Source organism: Corapipo altera, unplaced genomic scaffold, assembly GCF_003945725.1.
Source record: "Corapipo altera isolate COAL_440 unplaced genomic scaffold, ASM394572v1 68, whole genome shotgun sequence".
NCBI classification, from domain to species: domain Eukaryota; kingdom Metazoa; phylum Chordata; class Aves; order Passeriformes; family Pipridae; genus Corapipo; species Corapipo altera.
Window position 1 is genome coordinate 3,902,296 of NW_020884919.1, and position 24,510 is coordinate 3,926,805.

Sequence of the window (24,510 nt, forward strand, 5' to 3'; positions counted from 1 at the left end):
TTATTATTATTATTATTATTATTATTATTATTATTATTATTATTATTTTCTTAATTAAAAACTTCCACAGTTCTTAGTGTAATCTGTTCTTCTACTGTGTGAAAAAAGGATTCTTCCGAGCCTACATTTAATATGTGAGCCTGCCCAAAACTGCTGATATGACACATAGTTTAGCAAGTGAAAACCACATATGTTTGCTACATCTTTCCTCCACCAACTTTAGAGGCAAAAAAAAAAAAAAAAAAAAAAAGAAAAAGTTTGCAGGCATCCCCTGGTTATCATTACTATATACTGTACTTTATTTTCTAACTTTCCCTCAGAATTCTGGGTACTGCTGCTGGACTTGTCATCACATTGTCATCGTGTCCTGGTGTGCAGGCTACTGTGAGCTGCTGGCTGTGCATGGTTTTTCTCTTTTTCTACTCTTTTTTTTTTTTTTTTAATTTTTTAATAGGTAGAAACAAGTCTGTTTAGTTGTATGTAGTTTGCAAAAGCCTTTGCTCTTCAGAATAGTTGCCACATGTTGTGGGGTTTGAGGTGGGGGGAGTGTTCCTCCCCTTGTTTGTCAAGGCTGGATGTTTTTCTCTGTTCATAGACCTATGAACATGAGGGAAGCTGGTTTTTTTTTCAAAACAGCTAAAGCTTGACATACCTATGACTTTTGTTAGATATGTTACTATCAGTGCATTTGTCTTAGATGAATAGTTCCACTCTTGATGAGGAGTATATTTCCAGTGAAATCAATGCAAACAATTAGTAGTGAGAATGAAGAATTTAGGCAGAGGAGGAAGGCAATCAAAAAGAAAATCATCCTTCTCTCTCTGAAAGGGCAGAAAGCCTGGATGGCAGCTGAAAATGTCTTGCCATGTTATGTACAGTAGGGGAAAAATGGAGCAAAATAAATGGAGTTTCTTTGATTCAAAGGTGGATCAAAAGGTATCGGTTCCTGCCCGAACAAGGCAGCCAGAAAGGGCACATTAGCAGATCCACGTGATAAAGCAAGAGGCAACTGCAGAGCTCCCCAGACAACTTGCCTGAAGTGCCTGCCAAGGAGGCAGATGCTGCTGCTGGAAGAATATCTTCCACAGTTGGGCATCTGGGTTCTGCGCTTTCCACAGAAGGGAGAGGGATGGGAACGTCAGCCTGGCCCCTGCCTTCCCATTTAATTATTTCAACATCCATTTTATAGTTCTGTAAATAACACGTATTATCCTGCCTTTGTGTGGGGGAATGATGAGCAAGGAGAGGGGTTTTTGTCTATAATATATCCTTTTGCAGGGGTGTCTACATGGAGGGGTAGAGCCAGACTGGAGCTTGGCTGCCCTGCGCTCCAGCCCGGTCAGATGTGACACAGCTCGGGTCTGGGAGTCGCAGAGCTGCCTTGCGGTGGCACGGAGCTCAACCTAATAAGCAGAGCAGGCTGAGATTCATTAATTTAACATTAATAAGCACAGCTTATTAGCTCAGGCACAGTGCTGTATAATGCAGGCACACAGCTTCTCAAGCAGAGCTGCGTCCACCCTCGCCAGCTCGGAGCACGATGCAGAAGACCCAGCCAGAGTGTTCCTTTCCCCTGCTGCATTTTGCATAAGGGAGAAAAGAGAATTTTTTGTGGTCACTGGAGAAGCTTCTTTGCAAATGAAAACAAAAACAACCCTCCAGGGTTTTAGATTGTATTGCTGGCTTATGCTGAGTCTTTAAGTCATTTAAACTCCTCGTGCCTCGGTTTCCCAGTGGGTGTGTAACAGCTACCTCAAGGTGTTGTGGTGAAAAAACTGTATGGTGAGAGCACTACGTGGTGAAAATATTGACCAGAAAATACTATAAAGAGTGAAATACTATAAAGAGTGATTCTCCTTCTGCCTCACTTGTATTATAGTTGTGTGAGTAAATTACTGGTTGCAAATAGGGATTTGTCACACAGGGGTTGGTTGTGCTCAGTTCACATTTGTGCAGAGAGCCAAGACAAGGTTTCTACATCATTTTGTGTCCTGTGTGTGCCTGAAAAATTGGGGTCTGAAAGGTGTATCAGTTTTATCTGGTGCCTGTGATTAGCTCACTGTGGGAGTAAAATTCATATGTAGACAAGAAAAAGGGAAGAGTGGAGACCTGTGGAACTGCGACACTGTTCCCACAGATGTATAGGACAGCAATACACAGGCTACATACAACAAACAAATATTTTCTAAACATTTTCAAATAAAGCAGGTTGTTTTCTGTAGCCCTTTATTCAGGAAAATCCCTACTCGGGTTTTTTTTGTCTCTTTCCTGTGTGAAGTCTATTTGTTTGGTTTGCTCATCTTCAGAAGTATGAATAATCTAATAGTAGTTGTGCTCAATTATTTTCAGTATGAGTCCTAATAAAACAATTCCTTATGGGATTAGACTGACAAGAGCTATGTGATATGTCTGTTCAGTCCCATATTTTGTCTATTCTACTTTCAAGTAGAATAGATTTCATGCAAAGACAGATGGGAACATTGGTTGGTTGGGTTTTTTACCCATTAAGTACAAGCACAAGAAGAACAGGTACTGCAGCCCAAAGTTTTGCTTTTAATCCACCTCCCATGGTGTTCATATGCTGTACTGTGACTTCTTGAAGCTTCAGAGAGCTTGGTTTAAGAGAGATATATGGCAGGGGTGTTTAATTCCTGCTGCCAGGTCTTTCTCATAGACTCTCTCATCTACTGCTTTGTCTGGGTTTCTGAAGAGGACCCTTTTGAAGTACATTTCACATTGTTATTTCTACTTGATCTGGACCTGCTCCTGTGGACTGGATTGCTGCAGAGGGGTTTAGGATAAGGTGAAAGTTGGATTCTTGTGCAGAGCTGTGTGTCAGTGAGACACATGCTCTCATGTGCTGTACAAGTCACAGACTTACAAAGTCCTGTGGTTCAGGTCTGTATAGCCCTGTTCTGTTTGTCTGACAGGAAAGAAGAGGGTAGGAAAAGGGTAGGAGAAAGAGGGGAATGCCAAGGAAACAGTATAGCTGTGGTCCTTCATCTTCTCTCAATCAGAACCCCCTTAGACCCAGTTAAACACTGGGCAAGAACAGCCATCTCTACCAGCAAACAGAAATTGAAGTAATATGCCTCAAATCAAACCAGTTTAATTATTTTCCCAGCTAATCAGAAACTTTTGAATCTCCTTTGATTTGACTGGAGAAAACCTTGTGAGGTAAAGGGATGGTTCAAGTCCATGGTGAGATTGGCATGTTGTGCACATTGACATCAATCTTCTGAAGAGTATCCCTAAAAATAATATAATTCTACGTTTTGTAACCTCTGCAAACTAATTGTGTTTCCTGATTCAAACAAACACGTATTGTCTATATTTGCATTATAACCATCATGTCATTACTATTTTATTCTTATTCTTAGTTTACTACTTTATTCTTATTTACGGAGCCACTTCATTCTTATTTATGGAGCCATGAGGCCAGTCAGACTGGCCCGTCTTTCACATCAAGAAATTCAAAATGGAAAATATAACTTTTATCTTGTTTGGGTTGGGGGTTTTTTTTTTGGTGTTTTAAGTATCTGTTCTACTGTTTCTTCCATATCAGTGGAGCCAAGCTTTTGGAATAGCCCTGTCTTTTCCTGAGGGTGTGTTTGAGGCAGAGAAGATGAGTGACCTTCTTCAGAGAGATCACACAATTGCTTCCCTAATGCTTAAACCCCCAAATGGCTCCAATATCACATCTTCCTGCCTTCCATCACTCTGTGCCACTGTGCCACATGGGTATACCTCTACAGTAAGAACTATTGGTATTTTATTGATGGTATTTTAGTGGTTTTATTTTCCTTTCATTTCATTTTCTCAAAAAAACCACCAATGTTGGTCCAGTTTTGCCAGTTATTCTACACATCCACAGCAGGAAACAATTGCTGTCCCAAATAGATTATGCTCTAAAAAGCCAAGGCAGACAAAGGAAGCATTATCATCATTTTGTAAACAAGGAACCAAGGCACAGGGAGATTAAATGATTTACCCAAGGTCACCCAGAACATCCGGTCAAAGCCAAGAACTGAACCCACGTCTCCTGAGTCTCAATCAAGTGATTTAACTATGAGATCAAAGACTTATTGTGTATACCTGATATCTCTCCCCTAAGACATTGCAGCAAAACTTTTTTTCAGGTTAGGATCAATGCCACATAGAGTGCAGTAAATTTTGTATATGGCATATCTGTGCTGACAGCGTGTACCCACTTCTTGCTCTCAGGTTCTTCCCAGGAAATAATTTCCCTTATTATTCTTCCATTGACAGTAATAAATTATCATCCTTCTCTAGATAACCCGCTGAAGGAGAGAATGTGTGCACACAGTACATCAGATGAACACATAGAAAACTGTTTTTCTGCAAGGCCAAACTCAGTCATTTTATGGACTGTTTAAAACCTTTCCATTAGGATTAATGAAAAGGGGACATTCCCACAACTATATGGACTTCATTTTGCCATTTCAGTTGGAAGCTGCAACCCAAGATAAAGGATCTACATCTCTTATATGCATATGCCAACAGAATGCAGCAGAAATGATCAGTATAAAGGCATCATTCATTATAAGCTCAGAGTAGTCTTTGATTTGGAGTCTTTATTACTCACTCACTGGGATCATTATATCACTCCTGGGACGAGATACTCCTCTGTGCACAGAGCCTTCATGAGGCCCAGATCCTAATTAGCCCCTTCAATTTTAGGGGTAGTTTGGCTGAAGAGCCACAGTAGAAAATGGGATTGGATAGTCCCAACAGCAGGGTAAGGGAGGAACAGCATCCCGCCCCTCACGTGACCCTGTCTTGAGGTCTGATACTTCAGCCTGGTCATTCTGGAAGTCAGACAGCTGCAGGTGGGTTTCAGAGTGAGCATGTGCTCTAGCTACACTTTTATTGTTAATGGCATGAAACATGAGAATAAACCCAAGCTGAACATGACATCCTGAGTTGACTTTTTGGGCTGAAATGTCTTGCGAAAAGAGTTAAATGAGGGTGGAAACCACAGAGGAATGATAAGATGGAGCCTTACAGGGTCATTTGTCTGATTCTGTGGTATCTCAGGAACACCAGAAGAGCAAAGATGCTCTTCCAAATCTCCTCCCAGAGTTTCTTAAGGTGCTCTGTGTTGTCACAAGATTTCTTGTGAGGACAAGAGCTCATAATATATTTTCTTGAGTGAGGTTGTTTCTATCATCATGTGCCTCAACATAGCACAAGATCAATACAGAGGATTGAATAATATGTTGAAAATATGAACATCCAAAAGTCTGTTGCTGGAGCAAGTCAACCAAACTGGGGGAATGCAATAATGAAACGTTGCAGTAGCCCAGTTCTATGTACTTGTAACATCCCAATGTATTTGGCTGAAAGGAAACAAAACTGTTCTGCTTTCTACTAGAGGAATAATTTGGGCTTTTGCTTAGACATCCTGATTTCTTGTGCAGGAATAGGATATACATAGATACCATAAATCATGCTTAGTTTTACCAAAGAACATAATTATCTTTGGTATTTTGGGTGACATTTCCAATAGGATTAGGACACCACGTACCGATTCCTTTTAAAATTATTGGTCTGTCACTACCATGGTTCTACTTACTTCTTTAGATGTTCAAAAAGGATTTTCATTGTGTCATAGTTGGGTCTAGGCAGCTTTTTTACCAGGTTCCTTATGGATTTGATGCGAGTGGTATTGTCCTGGATTTCTAAGGGAAAAAATAAAGAGACAAAATAACCACTTGAGCGCCAAATTAGGACATTGCTTTGCACAGTGTCCTAGCTGGTACCTGAGCAAGAAAAGTCATCATTAATATGTGGTTAAAACCAGAATATTTCATACCTTCTGTCACTTTAACAGGGTGCAAGAGTAGTTTACAAGGATTTAAAATTCTCTCTTAACCTTAAGGAAGCATTTTCTGGTTCACAGAAAAATATTTTTATAATTTTGATTTATTTTATTAGATTATTAGACTGTCATCCTAAGCTAAAATACCACCAAGTAGTAAGGGACCCATATCTTAAATGGAATTCCTCTTTGGAATTACACTTGTCCAATGGTGCAGCTTCTGTGATCAATGCACTTCCCGGGTAGTCCTTGCTGTCCTTTTTTCCTCATCATAATTAATTCCACTATATTTATGGATCTCTGTCCTTAACACCTCATCATGTTTGGAAACATAAAATAATTTGCTGTTGTTTTTAGTAGTTCTTCCTGGTGAACAATTATTTCAAGAAACTGTTCCACTGTAGCTATTTTCTCGCACCTGTAACATCTCACAACTGGAATTTCTACAGGAAACCGTTTGTGTTTCAAACTTATGACCAGTAATAAAGAATGCAGCACTAAGGGCTTTGATATCTCTTTTTGAGGTGATAAGAACATTTCTATCCTTTTTGCTAAGATATACCTTCCCATTTTACCATGATTTGTGGTTTCGTGGGAAAGGTTTGACCGACATTTTCATCGATCTGTGCAAGATGTTGCAACTAAATTAAAGTCTTGTACAACTGTGCTTTCATTTAGGAGCAGATTAGATAAGGTACCGGTAGGTCTGACGTAGGGAAAACATCTTGCATGTTACATGCCCTAGATAACCTGAGAATACTTTTCTGATCTTATCTATGATTTAATTATCACCTATCATTCTTCGTATATGTTCCTCTTTAATATTCATATTACCCTAGCACCCAGAGATCTCAGTTAGGATTAAATCCCAGTTGCAGTAGGTGCTGCATAAACATATGTGGTGATTACTGCCTTGATTTAGATTTCATCACAAAAAAAGTTTCAAGCACAAGTTTTCCTGCAATCTTAATTTAAAAATTAAAATTACTAGGAAAATATTCCTTCCTTAGCATGTATTACTAATTCCTGTTGAGATTAATATTTCATACATGCAGATATAGATGTATATATCCATACATTTATATAGACCTGGAAGAAAAAGAACTTAAAATAGACAGTTCATAGATATTTTTTTCTAGTTAAAATAACCCAAAATTTTCTTATGGATTTATTCTATATGAAGTCACACAATGGATAACAGTGATAATGAAGTTAAACACAAATAAAGAACACACTTTCTGTGTATTACTCTCTTGTTCTGGTTTGACCTATAAAGAACCTTAACCTCTGAACAGCACAACCTCTCACAGTCTTGCAACCCAGTCACCCCTTCAGGTTTTCTGCCATTAGTACTGTTCATTTTTGTTCTATGGACGATCTACCCAGTGGAAACATGAATGAATATATGAAAATTGTATAAAATTTGTAGAATTGAATTTGTTGCAGGAAGAAAGTGCAAATTCTCCTTTTGTTCTTCTTGGTGTGTATACATAAAACCACAGAGTCATTTAGTCAGAAAAAACCTCCAAGATCATCAAGTCCAATTACTGTCCCAGCACTGCCAAGGCCTCCACTAACCCATGTCCCAAAGTGCCACATCTACACGGCTTTTAAATCCCTGCAGGAATGGGGAGTCCACTGCTGCCCTGGGCAGCTGTGCCAATGCTTAGTAATCCCTTTAACGAAGAAATTGTTAGTAATACCCAATCTAAACTTCCTGGCACTGCTTGAGGCCATTTCCTTTTGTTCTGTCACTTGTTGACTGGGAGAAGAGACAGACCTCCTCCTTTCTACAACCTCCTTTCAGGTAGTTATAGAGAGAGAATAAGGTCCCTCCTGAGCCTCCTTTTTTCCAGGCTAGACACCCCCTTCTCCCTCAGCTGCTCCTCCTCCTCAGACTTGTGCTCCAGACCCTTCCCTAGCTCTGTTGCCCTTCTCTGGACACACTATGACACGTTAAGACATGATATGACCACACTAAATTAGTCATATTTTTATTGGGGCTGCCCTGCCTTTACTCCAACCTCTCAAATGCAGGTTCTCAACTAGTTTATCTTTTGATTCTGGTTTTGTATTTTTTTCAATGGACTTGAGGGGAACTGAGACACTGAGGCAAGGACAAACTCAGTGGAAGGAAGGGCTCACTGTTTGTCTGTTGCAGAGTATTTACAAGGAAATGTTATACATTAAAACTTTATTGTACTCTCTTGAAGGAAGTGACTCTGCTCTCTGCTGATTAACACAGATACCAACTTGGTAACCACCTTCCCTAGAGAAACAGCTGCTTAAAGAGGCTGCACTTCTTTATGAGGTGTATTTGTAAAAGAAATTAAATATAAAAGAGCAGTATTAATTTACAAAGAAGTTATTTATTGAGAGAATGGTAAGGCTAGAAAGCTTTGTTTTAGGGCTTACTGTACCAAAATCATCAGCACTGGTACACAGGAGATACTTAGGTAGGCACTAAAGCACAAAAATGGTAGAAATTTTGCATAAAATTACGCTGTGAATCGGTCTATTTGTTAATTGGTAGTCTATTGTGAAAGAAGAAAAAACAGGCAACATGTGGTAACTTTAGTCAGCATTTCTGAACTGGGAATGATAAACACCTCTGCCTGGCTCTGGCATTTATCAGTACTGAGATATTATTACCACATAGAGTCACAGCATGGTTACTGTTATCATCAAAAAAAAAGAGCCAGCTAATCTTAATGGTTTGTAAAGCCGTTACCTGCACTGGTCTGACATTTATCATGATCATTTTACCACATGAGTCCTACATTGCAAAGGTATTTTATCTGGAAGGGACATCACTATGAATTATTATTTGCAGCTAGGTAGAAAATTGTATGTTGTAGATACCTTTTCTCATTATAAATCACAGTCACATTTCACCATTTCCCACACAAAGCTGCTGAGCCCAGGCTTTTTGCCATAACACTTAGTCTCGCTCCCTTTTATAGTTCCATGAAAATATTGGGTACTCTTTCATTAAAATGGTTGATATTGGTGAGTTTTTTTAAATGGTCTATACACGCTTGATTTTTCTCTAGTATAAAAGAATTTGTTTTTCCACTTGAAAAGCTGAAGAGGATAAACTGTTCATTTTTTTTATTAAAGCTTACTCTTGCTTCGGTTTTTGTGGCTGGGCTTGTCTTTACTCTTGACCTTGTTGATGGAATATTTAACAGATCAGATGCAAGATCTTATGTTTCATTTGCAATACCTATGTATTCGCTTTATTTCTGTAAAGCCTTCAGTTCCACTTTCCTAGGAATTTTCTGCTTTCAGATTCCTTAGTAGAAAGATATTTTTAATTTTCTTTTTTTTTTTGGTTTTTCCCTTTACCATGCACAAATGAAGGGAAGAAATCTTTAAATGTGGGTTTTTACAAATAGGTGGGAAAAAGTTATTCCCTTCCTTGTGCTGTATCATGAAGCCCAGCAATGCAGTGTGAAAAGGAAGGAAAACACTTTGAACAGCTGTTAAATTCTCCAGATAAGTCTAGCAAATGAAGCAGAGCAGTTGTGATAAAAAGAAACAGTATTGGTTTTAATTATATCCTTTTTATTGTGAAAATTGGTGAAAATCTGAGGAAAAAAAAATCCCATTTTGGAAAGTTAGACTCTCTTTTCCCTGTGAAGATTTTGGAAGGAAAAGTCATCGTAGTCACATATATCAAATAAAGAATGAGAGGAGGGTTAATCCTTTTTGCATTTTTTTGGGAAATTGTGGGAGACTTAGGGGATAATTTCAGCAGATCAGGATACTCTGAAGTGAAACGCAGATGGTTTTTCCATGTAAAAGAATCATAGAAAATATATTTAGAATTTGGGTTACTGTCTTTATAAATAGGGCTGGCTCCCTTTAACAGAGCAAAACCGTGGAGATGCTCTCTTGTTTATATTTAAATGAAGAATGCATTGAAAAAAAATAACCCTTCTTACTATTGTATAAGCTCTTTTGTAAATGAGCTTTGGATAAACATTTGAGCACGGAAGAAAACATGATGTGTCTGTAACATTAACAGTGGCTGGGTAAAAATGAATGAAGAAAGTAACCTTTAGCACTCGTGCCCATAAAGAATACTTAAGCGAATCCCACCGAATCCTTCTTTTAATCATTAATTTTAAATGGACATAGATGTTTACAACAAACCACTTTGTTTCAGAACAGGAAGTCCAGGGTTTATCTCCAATAACTCACGTTGGCTAGGAAGGGATGGATGCCTCTAACCTGACATGCATTCATTATTTTGTAAGGTACTGGGGTCTGACCCATGACCCTCCTCAGACCTGCTGCATTATTCATGTCCAACTTACTTTGTATAGTTTTACTATAGCACCCATTTCCCTTTTTCCAGGCATTTTGGTGGCTTGTGCATGTTTAATGTTAAATGGCATTTATGCCTCACATTAATGCCTAATTTTATCACAAGCCAAGGCTTCTTTTTATGCTTTCGAGCCTCACGGCTGAACTGCTGAAAAAACCCAGTGATTTATGATTCTGCATAAAATATCAAACTATTGATCTGCTGCCTTTTGTTGTTGGTGTTTTTTTGGGCACGGTTTTCTGTGATTTTCTTACATGCTCTTCTCACCTTGTTTTGTTTTTTTGGATAAGATTTCTGCTGTGGTTAAAACGTCACACACTGTTGCTACAGCAAAATCTGCCTGCCAAGAGTTTTTCCAACAATTCGCGACTGATTCGGTTGCCGAGAGAAAGATGGGTCTTGTCTGGGGCTTTTTTTTTGGGGGGGGGAAGGGGGTGTTGTTTATTTCATCTATTTTTTTTTTTAATCTGAATGGGGTGGTTTAGGTGGATTTTTGAGTGCTAATGAAATTGTGAGACTTATGGCGCTGGCTACAGCCAGCCGGAGTGTGGGCAGACGCTCTGTGAGCTTCCCCACTGTGCTGCTGTGCAAGCATCCCCGCTGTTATGTTTGCTATAGTTTTAATGTCTGTGAAAAATTCCTGATGCAACTAAATTATGTTCTGCCCTCTTGTTTGTATAAATAAACACCCGACTTAGCCAATTCATCTTGCTCTTGCCCATTTTAGAAGCTTGCTCTGTCACACAATGCTTAACCCCGGTCCTTGATAGCTTTGGTGTTATCAGGGAATAAAAACTTGCTCAAAAGGGAGTGCTCTGTTGGTTTGATTTTTCTTTTTTTTTCCCCCAGGCATATCAACTCCCCAAAACTCTGCTTTCATTTGGTAAGTGTTCATATTCTAGAAGTCATACTGGCTAAAATACACGGGTTTTTATGTATAAATATATAGATCACTTATTCATATCACTTTTAATGTCAGGATATTTTAATGTTGCTGCATGCAGCATAAAAGTCCCAATTTTAATCACTCTCAGTACACTATGACAATCCTCTGCTGCAGATATATTGTAAAATATTTCCTTGTTTTAAAAAAAAAATCTATAAGAAGTGTTCAAACTAACTAATATTTGCTATAAGGAAAATAAGCAATTTGTGATCCGAATTGATTTACTTTTTATTCATGCCTCAGAATTAGATCTTGCAAAAGAAAATGAGAATTGGGTAAAAACTCTCTATCTGGGCAATTGATGAATTCATCCTATGTGATATAAAGAGGAATTTGCGATGAATATTCATACAACTTTTGTGATCCATTAGCAAGACCCAAGACAATGAGTTCGCAACTCAGTGCCATTTAACAAAAATATATGTGGAATTAATGGGAAAAAACAGCACTTAGAAAAGTTAAACTTTAATGTATCAAACTCCAGGTGCCAGAGTTTGAGGGAAATAACCAATAATAGTCATTTTTTACATATTTGATGGGACTGATTATGCAATGTGCAACTCTAAATGGCTTATAGCACATTGTAGCATGGTTCCATCCCATTGGCTACAGTAGGGTGCAGGCAGATGGATGACAGTGACAAGGAGAGAAGTGCTTTTGCTTAGCCGTGCGTTAAGATGCCATCCAGAAGCTCTGTGCACTGCAGACACTTCATTAGGATGCCAGGATAATGGTAAACTACCACTCAGAGTGACACCCCATTTCCTGCTTACTGAGCTCTCCAACCTCGGCAGATGTCAACAATCTCACAGTGCTACAGAGCAGACCTAACTTTCCAGGCACTTTGACTCCAATTTTTTTCCCTTAACAGTGCCATACATTACATGCAATATGTAACAGCAAGTACCAAACAGAAAACAAAATTTGCTGCCCTAATTATAACAAAGCAGCATCTGACTTAGGTACTGCATGCCCAGCGTACATACAACTGGTTAGGCAGCAGCAAAGGGGAATGGTCCTTGTCAGTCCATTTTGGGGGTTAATTAGACTTAGGACTTTGATAGCTAATGGGTAGTCTGATCCCGACTGAACCGATTGTGCTTCACTGCTAACTTCTACCAAGCACAGGAAAAACATGATGAGCTCTTTTCCTGGTATTTCATCCACTGCAAGAGCCTTGTGCAGGGTTTTCTGTGCAGAAAGAGCAGACTTGAGCATCTGGACGGTGTGATATTTTCTCTGCAAATGCACAACTCGAGGCCGTAACGCACCTCCCCAACAGCAGTTAAAGCCAGCAGAGAGGCTGAGCTACAAGGCCTGACCTACACTCCTTTCCACACACAAATAGTTGCTCACACTTTCAAAAAATGTCTTCAAAGACACAAACAGTATCCATCAGGTCATTATTTCTAATTTAATTTAATTTCTTGAACCTATCGGTGTGCGATTATGTTTTAAAAATCAGGAATCCTGTTTATTCTGTATATAGGTATTTTTCTCTCTCTTTGTTTTGGTGAAAGAGGTGACTTGGAGGTTGTGCTGTGTCCTACCACAGCAGTGGCCCACCACTACTTATTTTTGTTGTGTGAAGTGGTGGAAGCGTGACAGAACATCACTGCCAGCTCCTGAAATCCCTACTCCCCTCTCCTTCACTACCTCTCCTTGCCCCCATTGAAGATAGGCTTTTATTGGCACCCCTCTGGTCCTCACCCATGATCTCCAGACTACCATGTCATTGAGGATCTGGGAATGGACAGCGATTTGGGAGAGAGAAAACCTGGAGCGAGGTGGAAGGATGCACGGGGATGAGGTGGCAAAGCATTTCTCAGCTTTCACCTTACATGAAAATTAGGACGCTGAATAGGAACCGTCCCAGAACAATCACAAAGTCGGGGCCGTATCACATTTATTCAGCTGTTGTCTGTTTTCCCCAGGCAAAATTCCCACCAAAGGTGTCAAACACACTCTGACTTTGCTCTCTGTGAACTGCAGAGCCCTTGGCATTGCTGTGGAGAGAAAGGATTGGGCCCCCTGTCAATACGCCAGGAAAGATCCCAGGAAGAGTGAAAACTGGAGATATGTTTTAGGTGGTTAAACCGCAAATTTATACACTTAAAAAGAGACTTTTAAAATATGCTGGAAATAATTTTTTGCATATGCATTCTTGTATTTTTGATCTGCTCTGCCTAACCTTTAGTATATTAACCTCCAGCAAAAAAAGGAAGTTCATTTCTCAGCTGACCCATATGAAGGGGTTAAAAGGATTCAATATTTTTAGTAATCAAAGAAAAGCATACATTTTACTTTTCCTTTTTTTTTTCTTCTAACATTTAAAAAAAAAAAAATAAACAGCATCTCCCCAAGGGAGATTTAGATTTGAAGACTGTTCATTATATCATTTGAATAAGACTAGACCTGGCCTTTTGACTTTGAACCACTACCAAATTTCAGGCTGTGAGGAAATTGTTCTACATTTCCTGACAAATTGAGTTAAGCAGACATTAAGTGGGCTTTAAGAAAACAAATGGCCATCTTTATCACAGGTGGACACTGATGGCTTAATGGGGCCTGGGCTGATTGTATCACTTCTAATGGCTTGACGGGAAGCATTAGGGTTTTTGCATAAAGAACTGGCATTGCGAACCCTGCTAACACAGACCTGTCAAGCGTTCTGTATCCCTTTGTGCATGGAAGCAGATGTTTGTATGTATACTATGAACTGGCATTAGAGCAAGCGACAGATGCCTGTATGAATGCCAGGTTTGTGAATTTTTACAGCAGGAGCATGTTCTGAGGAAGTGCAGCCCTGCCCTCTATCATAGGTAATTCCCAGTGGAACTTGCTAAATCCCAGCTATGTTTTCATTATTTGGTTTTCCTAGCAACTGGATGAATGTGTCTGTCCTGAAAATGCGAGCAATGAGAGCGCTACCAAATTCTTACAAATTTGCAGGAGCGAGGGCTGGTTTGAAGTTATTATTTTCTGCAATTTCCTTTTGCACCATGTAATCTAACCCAACCTTTCTCAGAGGGGAAAGTGGTATTATAGCTATATAATTAAAACTTGCATTAATGCTAGCCGGTGAACCGTTCTCCCCCCCTTCCTCCTCCTCCTGCCCCCCACCCCCACAAAAAAAAAAAACCTAAAAAAAGGAGAAATGCAGAATTCGATACCCGGCATTTTCGCCGCCTTCCACATTCACAACTTGCACTATAGTTGTCTGTCAACAATACGAACAGGTAGCTCGCAGTCCATTAAACAAACACAGTGCCCCCCTCACTTTTATTTGACATTTTATTTGGCTGTGACAAATGAGCAGCAGTTGGATTATAACATAATTTGTCTTGTCTTTATTACCAGCACAAAGGACACCATTCATTAATTATTCTGCCGTTGCAGCTTAACACTAACTGGAAAGGTCCCTCTTCGGACAGATGGCGGGGACGATGTTATTTATATCAATCAGCCAAAATCCTCAACAAGGATTACTGTTCCTGAGACTACAATGATTTATTTCTTTTTACCTCACCCTCCCTCAACCCCCTTCTGCTTTCAGAGATTTCTCTATAAAAATGAAATTTGATGGGAATCTTAAAGCAAAGCCATATTTAACCTGTTAGCTTGCAAAACAACATGCATGCTACATCAGTTTAACTACATGATATTAGTTGCATATTTTGAATTGTTTCAGCTTTTTTTTCTTTTCTTTTTTTTTTCTTTTTTTTTTTTTTTTATCTTTGACTCCGCAGAAAAGATTAACTGAGGGTCTCGGAGCAGTAAGTTCAGCAAAAGTTTGCCTTTTCTGTAACACCATACTGCTGTTGTCCCCAGGGACCACCAGGATCAGGAAATAGTGCCAGCTGTCAGGATTTCTGTCTCTGATAAGATGAGATGACCCACCTTATTACACAGGGACCAGCACTAGACCCTTCTGCGAGATGAACTCGGATGTTTATTAAAACTCCAGGCTAAACTGAGGGTCAAATCATACAGGAGACAGATGCTCATCAATTCCTGCTGGATGCAAGTCTTTATTCAGTATCAAGGGGTGGAGGGATTTTACCTAACTTGTTCTGTCGTGTTAACGATCCTGCCCAACGCGTGATCAAACAGTAATCATCGCCACCGTTCTAATCCAGATGTAAAAATCATCTGAGCATCGCTTACAGGGGCTCAGCAACGCTGCCCTGCCTTGCACACAGCCATCCACATGGGTATTTATATCACACCAGGACTGAGGCATTTAAAGTTTTATCCAAGTTACACATGCTGCTAATAAAGACTAAAATACAGAAACTTTCATTGTCTGAAGAAATTATTGGTATAACCTTGGTGTCCTGATTAGTTTGCAAATATTAAAAGTCCCATCAAGACAAATATCAGCAACATGCAAATACCCTTGCAGGTTGTGATTAAGATTTTAAATGTATCCTTTTGCTTTTAGTTAATGAAAAACAAAGTCTTGGAGGATCTAAGTTGTAATTTATTAAACATGAAAGGCTCCTTGATGAAATATAGAAATGAGATATATTTTGCATTTCAAAGATTTAAGCTGACAACTTACTTGCATGCAAATAAGAGCAAGATTTGTAAAAATATTTGAAAAGAAATTATTCCTGAATGTACTTATTACAATAATGTGGCATGTAGATAAGAGAAACACACAGCATTAAAAGACATTCATTTCTCCAAAGTCTTAAAATTAGCTTCTTTCTGCCATTGTGTATTAATGTTCTTCTTCAGGAATGCAGCATATTAAAGAACTGAACAGAATTAGTAATAAATTTGTTAATTACAAATTTAAGCAACACAACTGTGTTGTTTTCCCAATATGTTTTTTTTCAAAAGCAGAATTGCTAATGCATTTTAATCATTTATGTATAAACATTTGAAGATAAAATATTCTGAAGTTTATCAATTTCAAGAGCTGTTTATTTGCTGGCAAAATAGGGCATGTTATACAACATATATCTTATCATTTTTGCTCATCAAATCCCCATTTGCTGAATGCAAATTTCTCTGGTCTAAGTGCTCTTGCACCTCAATTTAAATGAATAATAGGATAGACTCTATTAAAATCGGTTTAAGGTTGCCATGGGTGACATATCAGTAGGGTTAAAATGAGAAAAAAGGTCACAGAGGCAGTCCTTACAACCTGTTTTTTTTATTATTATTATAATGAAGCATATGTAAGTATCCATGTAGGTTTAAATGACAACATATTGATATTGTAGACAATACTTAGTTTGGGGGTCTTTTTCTATTTTTTTTTTTTTTTTTAGACAGCCTAGTCCACACCAAATAAATGTGAAATTATAGTGTCATCAATAACTCTGGGAATGGATTCAGTTGCACTGAAAATTAGAGAGTAAAGCCTCAGTGCAATAACACTGTAGACTGACAGATTGTGGATTTGTAGAAATAACAGAGAACTCAGAAAAAGCCTGTACTTTTGCTGCGGCAAATCCTTCATTTCAAGGAACTAGCAAGGTACTGTAATCATATTAACAAAGCAGCCAGAAACTATACCCAAACACCTCATTTAAGAAGAATTTGGAGTCTTCAGCTAACCTGATTTATGGGATTATGCATGCAGTTATTTGATAAGTATTGAAAATACTACCACTTCACACTGAAGCCTTCCTTGATCTATCTTTTTGTGTCTGTGTCATAGTCTTATCCTGTTTAAAGCTTAAAAAATACCGCTTCTGACTGTTCTAAAGACTTAGAGAACAAAGTAAAATCACAACTTTCCTGAATTTTTTTTTTATCCTTTAAAAGTCAAATTTATTTATTTTATTGGTCCCCTTATTACTCACTTTTTTTCTTTTTTTTTAGTATTATGCATGATCTTCACTTGGCTTTCACAGACTCAGATTTTTGATATGAGGAAGTATTATATTTCCTCTTTTTTTTTTTTTTTTTTTTTTTTAACCTACAACAAGAAGAAAAATCTCCTTATTTGCTAAGGTTACAGCGTTAGTTTAATTTTCATAGGAGCAGTGGAATATTTTGAAGTGAGTAACATTTACCAAGTCATTAGTTTTATGCAAACTAGGGAGGAAGATGAAAGAAAAAAAATTATCAATTATTTATAGATTGTTAAAATGTATCGTCGTGCAGTGCTACTGTATAGAAATGACAATTAGCCAAACTTACCTTCTATAATTAATAATGCATATATTATGCTCTTTGGGCAACTAATCACCAGTCCTACAAATTTGTTTGACACTGATGAAGATACCTAGCACACGCACGGGTTAAAACAGGGAAGGCAGAACAATGTTCTCCCATTAAGGAATGGCCAGCTGGAACAGGCTTTCAGCTATTTCAGCGCTCCTTAAACTCACGCCGTGCTTCCAGTTGACAAAATGGTGGTGGTCCTACCCAAGCGCTTTGACAACCTGATTGGCACATGTGAAATTAAAATCCAAAGGCTCCTAACGGGAAAGGTCTCCCAAACTGGCGGTTTGACTGATACACTGAAAGCAACCCACCGCATTTATCACCCTCTGCCTCGGCTCGAAAACTTCGGAAGACGGCAACAGCAGTGCTCCTTATGTCCAAGCTACTGGCCAGGCAGGCGCGGATCAGCAGGCCACGCTGCGCAACCTGTTTCCCCGGCGGTACAGATTTGGAACCGGCAGATATAGCTCGCGAGGGGCAGCCGCTCCATTCGCACCTATCAAAACAACAGGCAGGGCTGCCACGCGTGCCGGGAGAGGAGCGGGGTGGGCGGGAGGCAGCCCCGCCATGGGTGTGAAGGGATGGAGGGAGCGCCGCGCCGCACCCCGGCGCGATGGGGCCAAGGCGGGCCAGCGCTCGCGGCCAGGTGGCTTCGTCGCACCCACCAACCTGTTTTTCCCCTCTGCATCCTCTTCCTTAAGCATAGTTTTTCCCTTGAAACTGTTTTTTTATTTTATTCCTTTGAAAAGTGGTTTGGGTTTTTTTGTTGGTTTTTTTTTTTGGCTTTTTTTTTTTCCTTTTAGTTATATTTTTCCCCTTTGGAAATCTGCTCTCGTGGTATGCCTATTAGTGCCAGGTCTCTCACTGAAACGTCAGTCATCGCCATCCTCTTTTTTGTGGGTTCCTAAGAGCATCCTTATGGCAGTTGTGGTGGGATTCAGCCACTTAGATGCTGGCAGCTAACCATGTCAGGGAGTTACCCTGTTGTATCCACATTATTCCTCCAACCGTGCCAAGAAGTGAGGAGCTTCTGGGACACTTCATGCAGTGTCTCAGGTGCTCTAAGGCATATTAAATGGCCCTAGATGCATCATAGTAAATAGATTTACCTGATGCAGCTGATTATTTATTCATTTAGAGGTTGTATCTGCAGGCTGGTCACCCAGCTCACTCCCTTTTGCTCTCAGAGGTGGGTCACACTCCATCCTCGTCATTGGATTCTACTACCAAAGGGTTGTGTAAGGGGCATGAAGAATTTGGGTGTTCATAGGGAAAGTTATCCCAGCACATCTTGACAATAATCTCTCATTATGGAAATATTTGGATCTATAACTACAGATCTTTCAATGTATAGGGTTAAGCTGATCCTGTGACCATGGAATCCTTGGGTATGAATCAGATCCATGATGAAAAGACCAGGTAAATCATAATTTTATGTTCACTTCACTGTGTCCCACTGATTCTACAGCACAGTTTTCAAGGGAAGATCCCCTTTGCAAAACCAAATGGTTCCCACCTTGTTTTAAGCCCTGGTAAGGATTTGTTAAAAGCTCTGATCACTGTCTACCTGTTAACACACAGAATACTAAAGAACCCTCCACACTCACAGGGGGCAGTATGGAATTATTATTATTTTTTTATTTGTGATAAGCATACTATCTGTAATAATTTATGGACATTCTTGAATTTATAAATATCAAGGTTTGCCAAATATTTTAACTGTCCCTCCATGGCAAATTGTCTTTAAATACTGGCAGTTTTTTCTTTTTAACATTTACTTGTGGACCAGAAACACTTGCAGTCTATTGCCCCTGGCCTTCTGTGAGAATGTTAGTTAGCAATGCTCATAAAAACTCAATTCATCAATGTGAACATAATTTGCTATGAACAGAAAGCTCACAAAAGGGTGAATTTGTCAGATAGACAGGTGGCCTGAGATCTCTCCCTGATACTGAACGATATGAATAATAGATTCTGGTAAATGTATGCCAAGACTTGAGCTGTAAACACAGCTGCCTCCATTCCCTTCCAGAATAACAGCTTCGAGAACGAAAGCACAGGAACCACAGTTCCACCTGAGGACTAAGCCTGTGCATGTACACACACACACAAACACGCACACACTCACACTCACACACACACAACACACACACACACACAAATGCAACGTACTTGCAGCCTCACAAAGAAAACAATCCCAGAAAAAGGACAGAGCCCTTTCCAGCTCCTTTCTCAGACCCTTGCTCTGAGCGGATTTTAACATGTGTGGAGAGCAGAAGGAGGGAATAATAGAAAACATTTAAAATATATTTTAAAATATCTGCAGTCACAGAAATAAATCTTTCTGTGATCCAAAGGAAAAAAAAAAACAAAACCAAAACCAAACCCTCAGCTGGCTTTTGTAGGTAAAGGATCCAGACGTAAGATGGGGAAAAAAGCATCACAGTGTCACAGCTGAACATGTATAAAATAAAATTATAGAGCTTTTTTGCTTTGATACTACTTCCAAAAATTAGTTAACTATAATGATCCCTGCTAAACCTGCAAAACGTTCGGGATTTTTTTTGTTGCAGGTTATTGGTATTTATTTCTACTGCATTCAGTTTTAGCTGGGTTTTTAGGCTTAAATCATTAATTACTGTCCATGGACTAGGATAGAAACATATTATATGTGCAAAAATGACCTTTCAGCTTTCCTATTGAACAGCTCTCTGCTGGATGGTTGCCCAACATAACTTCAGAGCAGGCTGAAGGCTGTTCCAGGCAATCCCAATGACTGACGGTACAAAAGGGTCACTATAATGTTTGGAGACCAATGGGAAGGACCTAATCCCAGGTCAGGCTTCTCTGGCAGCATCATGTAGGTGGGAGGAAAAGAACCATGGGACAGTGACCTTATGTTGCTGAAAAAAAACAAGTAAGTCTTAAAAAGGGGCTCATTTTGGGGCCAGCCACGTCCATTCTGAGATCATCTGAAGCAGTTGACTTTGAAGGGCAGAAGTGGAATGTATTGCAGGAGAGAATGACTAGCTGAAGTCCTTGTTTTGGATTATCAAACTCTTTTATTTTTGCAGTTCTAGTTGAGGGCTCTCTGCTCTAATCTTTGCATGGTCAGGGTTTAACATGTTTTCCCCTTATAGGTATAAAACAAAGGACCTTTCCCACACTAGCATTCCTTATTTCAGGGATCAGGCAAGCTCTTTATTTGATCCTTCCCTGGCAGTGACACAGCCCAGGAAATGAACTGGAAATTGTATCATCCGAAGTTCCTACATGTTTGTTAATATCTGTTATTTAGGGAGGATGCTTCTCTGTAATGAGTTGGCTAAGGTGAGAGGCATGTAGCACTGCACACAGAACCAACACATCCTAAAGCTCCCAAAATGTGACCGCATATGAGATATTAAAGGCAAAATGGAAGTTCTGAACAAATGAAATCACTGTCAGAATAATAAAAGAGAAATGAGCTATGATCTAATCTGTTTTCTAGCAGTGTCACAGAGGAGCTATAATAAAAGCTATTTGCAAAGTTCAGAATCATTTCCCGTGCAAAGCCATTCACACACTATACGACTCTGGACAAATGGAGGGGGTCTTGGCTTTGCCAAAAAAAAATGGTGTGTGGATAGTTTACTATTAGTTTGAACTTTGTGCACCTAAATTTCCCAGTTGGCTGTGATTTAAGCTCCCTCTTTCTTTGAGATGGTACATGAACTTGTGCACCTGGCTTTCTCCCTCTATTTTTGGTGCCTTATCTTCACACCTTTCCAATTACAAACTGCAAGTGTAAAGGACGAACAGAAAAAGGAAAAAGTCACATCACTGGATGCTTATCTAACCTGGTTTTGCACCATGCATGCTTTAAATGAGAACAGAGCAAAAGATGTATTGTGTCCTCATTGGAAGTGCTCGCTCTGCTCTTCTCCTTGGAGCAATGGATGAAGTGAAATCCCACTTTACCATGTGCCTCTATTTCTGTGGCATCCTCTGTGCAAGCAGTGTGTGAGGAAGAGACAAACAAAAGGGACACAAGGAAGGATGAAGTGAGCATGTAAAAGCCTATTTCCTCCCTGGTCTTCACAACGAATATATGACAAGTGATGAAATAATAATGGAGCTGTATCTAGTGTTGTGCTCCTCCCTTTAAAGCTCATAAAAGCAACTTAAGGCTGTTCAAAATACTGACAGTTTCCTTGTATTATTTGTTTGAATTTTAAGGTGATGTAGTTTGGACAGCTGGAAATAGGATTGAACCAAAGGGGAGAGAACATGGAGCAAAGCTGAGCTGACCTCAGTCTAGGCTGTGAGAAAAACAAGTATGGAAAGGTGGAAAAGAAACATCCTCCACTGATTTCCACAGAAGTAGAATAACAGCACCTAAGCCCTATATAGAAGTTTCTTATTTCAGATCAGTGCCTTTTATTATAAGTAGATGAAGGCATGGCAGAGGGGGGAAAAGAAAGAGAAAACACTATTTCTACAACATGGCAGCCACCATTTCAAATTTGTGGACGTCAGAGATTTAAGAGCATTGTGGACCCCATATCTATAAAGGTTCTCTTTGATCAAAGGGACTGGTAACCAAGAGATCTTTTCAAGTGGAAAGAAATGAACTCATTAGCATCAGTGGGAAGAGCCGCAGTCACGGTGAGTTGTGGGACCTCCCTGGCTCCCTGGAGCCCTGGTAGTATGGCTGGGAGGATTCCCTTGGAGTGTTTTGCTGTATGATTATAAGTTATCTCCTGTCCAGCATGGTGTCTCTCGAAAATGGGGTTTGATATGGTCATTTATCCTGAAGACCTGGTGATGAGCATTAACAAATCATCTCCTGGACTTCATGGGTCACTGTTCTCTGTGAGAGGGACTCAGACTTGCCTGTGTTTCTTAGGAAAGAGTCCTGCAAAAATCCACCAAGGTTTCATGTATAAAACCATCACACAAGTCTCAAAATGCAAAAGTGAACAAATCACTTATTTGCACCCAGATCTCTTGTTTGTCTCTGCACAAGTCTCTCTCTAATCCTCCCGATTCCCTTTGCACTCATCTTGCTTGTCTCACTTTTTTCTTTATCTTTCCCCCAAGTATATCTCATGTTCCAAAGGAAAACAAAAATTAAAAAAATCGCAGAGTGAGGGCCTTATTCAGTAGCAAAAATATATTATCTGACATACGGGTAAGGTGAAGAACCTTATTTTTTTCATGTTTTGCTGGACATGGGATTTACTACACAGAGTGATAAAATAATTCTCCTGCTGCCTGCAAAAGCACCACCATGCAGTCAGTGTGAGTCACCAGCAAAAGCCACAGAAGTCAAATAAACATATGATGCATTGCTTCTATGTGGGAAAGCCTAATGTGTGGAGAAGACAAATATTGAGGTCACTGTCTGGTGGAAGACAGTGTTGCTGTATCAATAGAGATGACTGAGTAACTGGCGATGGTGAACTGAAAAGTGGAGCTTACCCAGTCATTACACTTCACAGGGTAATTATGGTAATTTCTGATGTGCTGAAGATGAAAAATAAGAGGACATCTTAAGAATAGGAAGTGTAATCCAACCCTGCCACCCACCCTGTTATAGTGCGAGTATTATTAGGCTATACATAAAAAAATAATAATATGATTTGTGTAATATATATTTTATATTTTTATATATATATATAATTAAAACAAAGGTAATTTCCATGGTCTTTTTTCTCAAGGGTTTCAGTTTCTAGGTGACTTGAGGTAGAGCTTAAGATCAGGCTGTTGGAGAAAACATGAGACTACCTATACAACTAAACAGGTCTATTCTGCAAAGGAAAGTTGATTGGTGTTATCTAACTTTGATATTATTGAAATAGAAATTGTGATCAGACATCAGGAAGAAATTCTTGGCTGTGAGGGTGGTGAGGCCCTGGCACAGGTTGTCCAGAGGAGCTGTAGCTGCCCCATCCCTGGAAGTGTGCAAGGCCAGATCGGAAAGGCCTTGGAGCGACCTGGGCTAGTGGAAGGTGTCCCTGCCTACAGCAGGGGGCTGGAACAAGATGGGCTTTAAGGTCCCTTCCAACTCAAACCATTCTGTGATTCTATGAAATCTACCTCTACCTACAGTTCCAGAACTTCAGTCCCAACAGTACCCAAATACAAACTATTATTTGTATTTGTGCCAATAAATTGTCATAGCAGTATCTCATATTTCTTTCTGATACAGCCTCCCCTATCCAACTTCATACTGCTACATTGTTCCCTAATTATGTCTAATTATTGCACCACCATCACCAATAACAAAGAAGGATTAAGTCAGGTAAGCTTGGCATGTTATTTCTGCATGTGGTACAGCCAACACTACTGTTTCCATCACCAATACAGTAAATATATTTACAAAGGAAATAGTGGTATGTAATGAACAGCATTTTATAAAAAAGCAGACACATTATTATTTATGACAAGAAGCACACATAGCTCACAGTGCACAAACTGATCAAGAAATAGGTTGTATATGTAGATTTTCTGTGGGTTTTTGCCCATTCTCAGAAGTCACAGTAAAGCTACATGGCTCTAAGAGTAAGAAATGACCTTAAAGCCACAGGAGAACTCCCACATGTAGAGGAGCCTTTTGGTGAGTTAAAGCTGCCACACTGATTCTTCTGAATTTATGACTTGGAGTCAGCTTAGCTAGACCTCAGCTTTTTGTCCATAAACTCAAAAGATGGACGTGCCACAATACCCTAGGTCTAATTAGCACAAACACCCATTAAGGTGTTAAAAAAACCATTAAAAAAAAAAAAAAGGAAATTACTATACAGCTATTTTTTAATTGGGAACAGGAAATTCCAGGAAATTAAAAATTGCACAATATATTGGTCATCTATGGCAAAACAAGGCAAAAAATAAAAATCTGGTGTGATGAATGAATTAAAGAGTAAAAAAAAGGCCAACATTCCTCCCAAGGATATATAACCAACCTCCTGGAAAACACACTTTGATTGCATCTGGAGTCGAGGCAGGCGGGTGCACCAGGGGAACACGGGGCAGCAGCTCACACTGGACAGGCTCCACCAGCTCCTAACACGCAATGAAGCTCTGAGCACAACTTCTGAGCTTCTGAACAAAGCATTCCTACACTATTTCTTTTGGGGAACACCTCCTTTACCTCCTGAGGTAGGGAAATATATTACAAGTACACAGCAGGGGTGAGGGAGTCTGCGGTCACAAACTATA

At 39.4% G+C, this 24,510-nt stretch overlaps 1 protein-coding gene and 1 long non-coding RNA gene across 2 annotated transcripts in view; one reads left to right on the plus strand and one right to left on the minus strand.

The window, feature by feature from the left end:
• LOC113953302 overlaps nt 1-15,388 on the plus strand; it is a 46,823-nt gene extending 31,435 nt beyond the window's left edge. Inside the window, exons 2-3 of the long non-coding RNA XR_003529833.1 lie at nt 11,025-11,058; nt 14,871-15,388. This is a non-coding gene — a long non-coding RNA (uncharacterized LOC113953302). The remainder of the gene's footprint in view (nt 1-11,024; nt 11,059-14,870) is intronic.
• ARHGAP15 (Rho GTPase activating protein 15) overlaps nt 1-24,510 on the minus strand; it is a 330,910-nt gene that overhangs the window by 17,903 nt on the left and 288,497 nt on the right. The window contains exon 13 of the mRNA XM_027656307.1: nt 5,597-5,702. Coding sequence (XP_027512108.1) covers nt 5,597-5,702 — 106 coding nt within the window. The remainder of the gene's footprint in view (nt 1-5,596; nt 5,703-24,510) is intronic.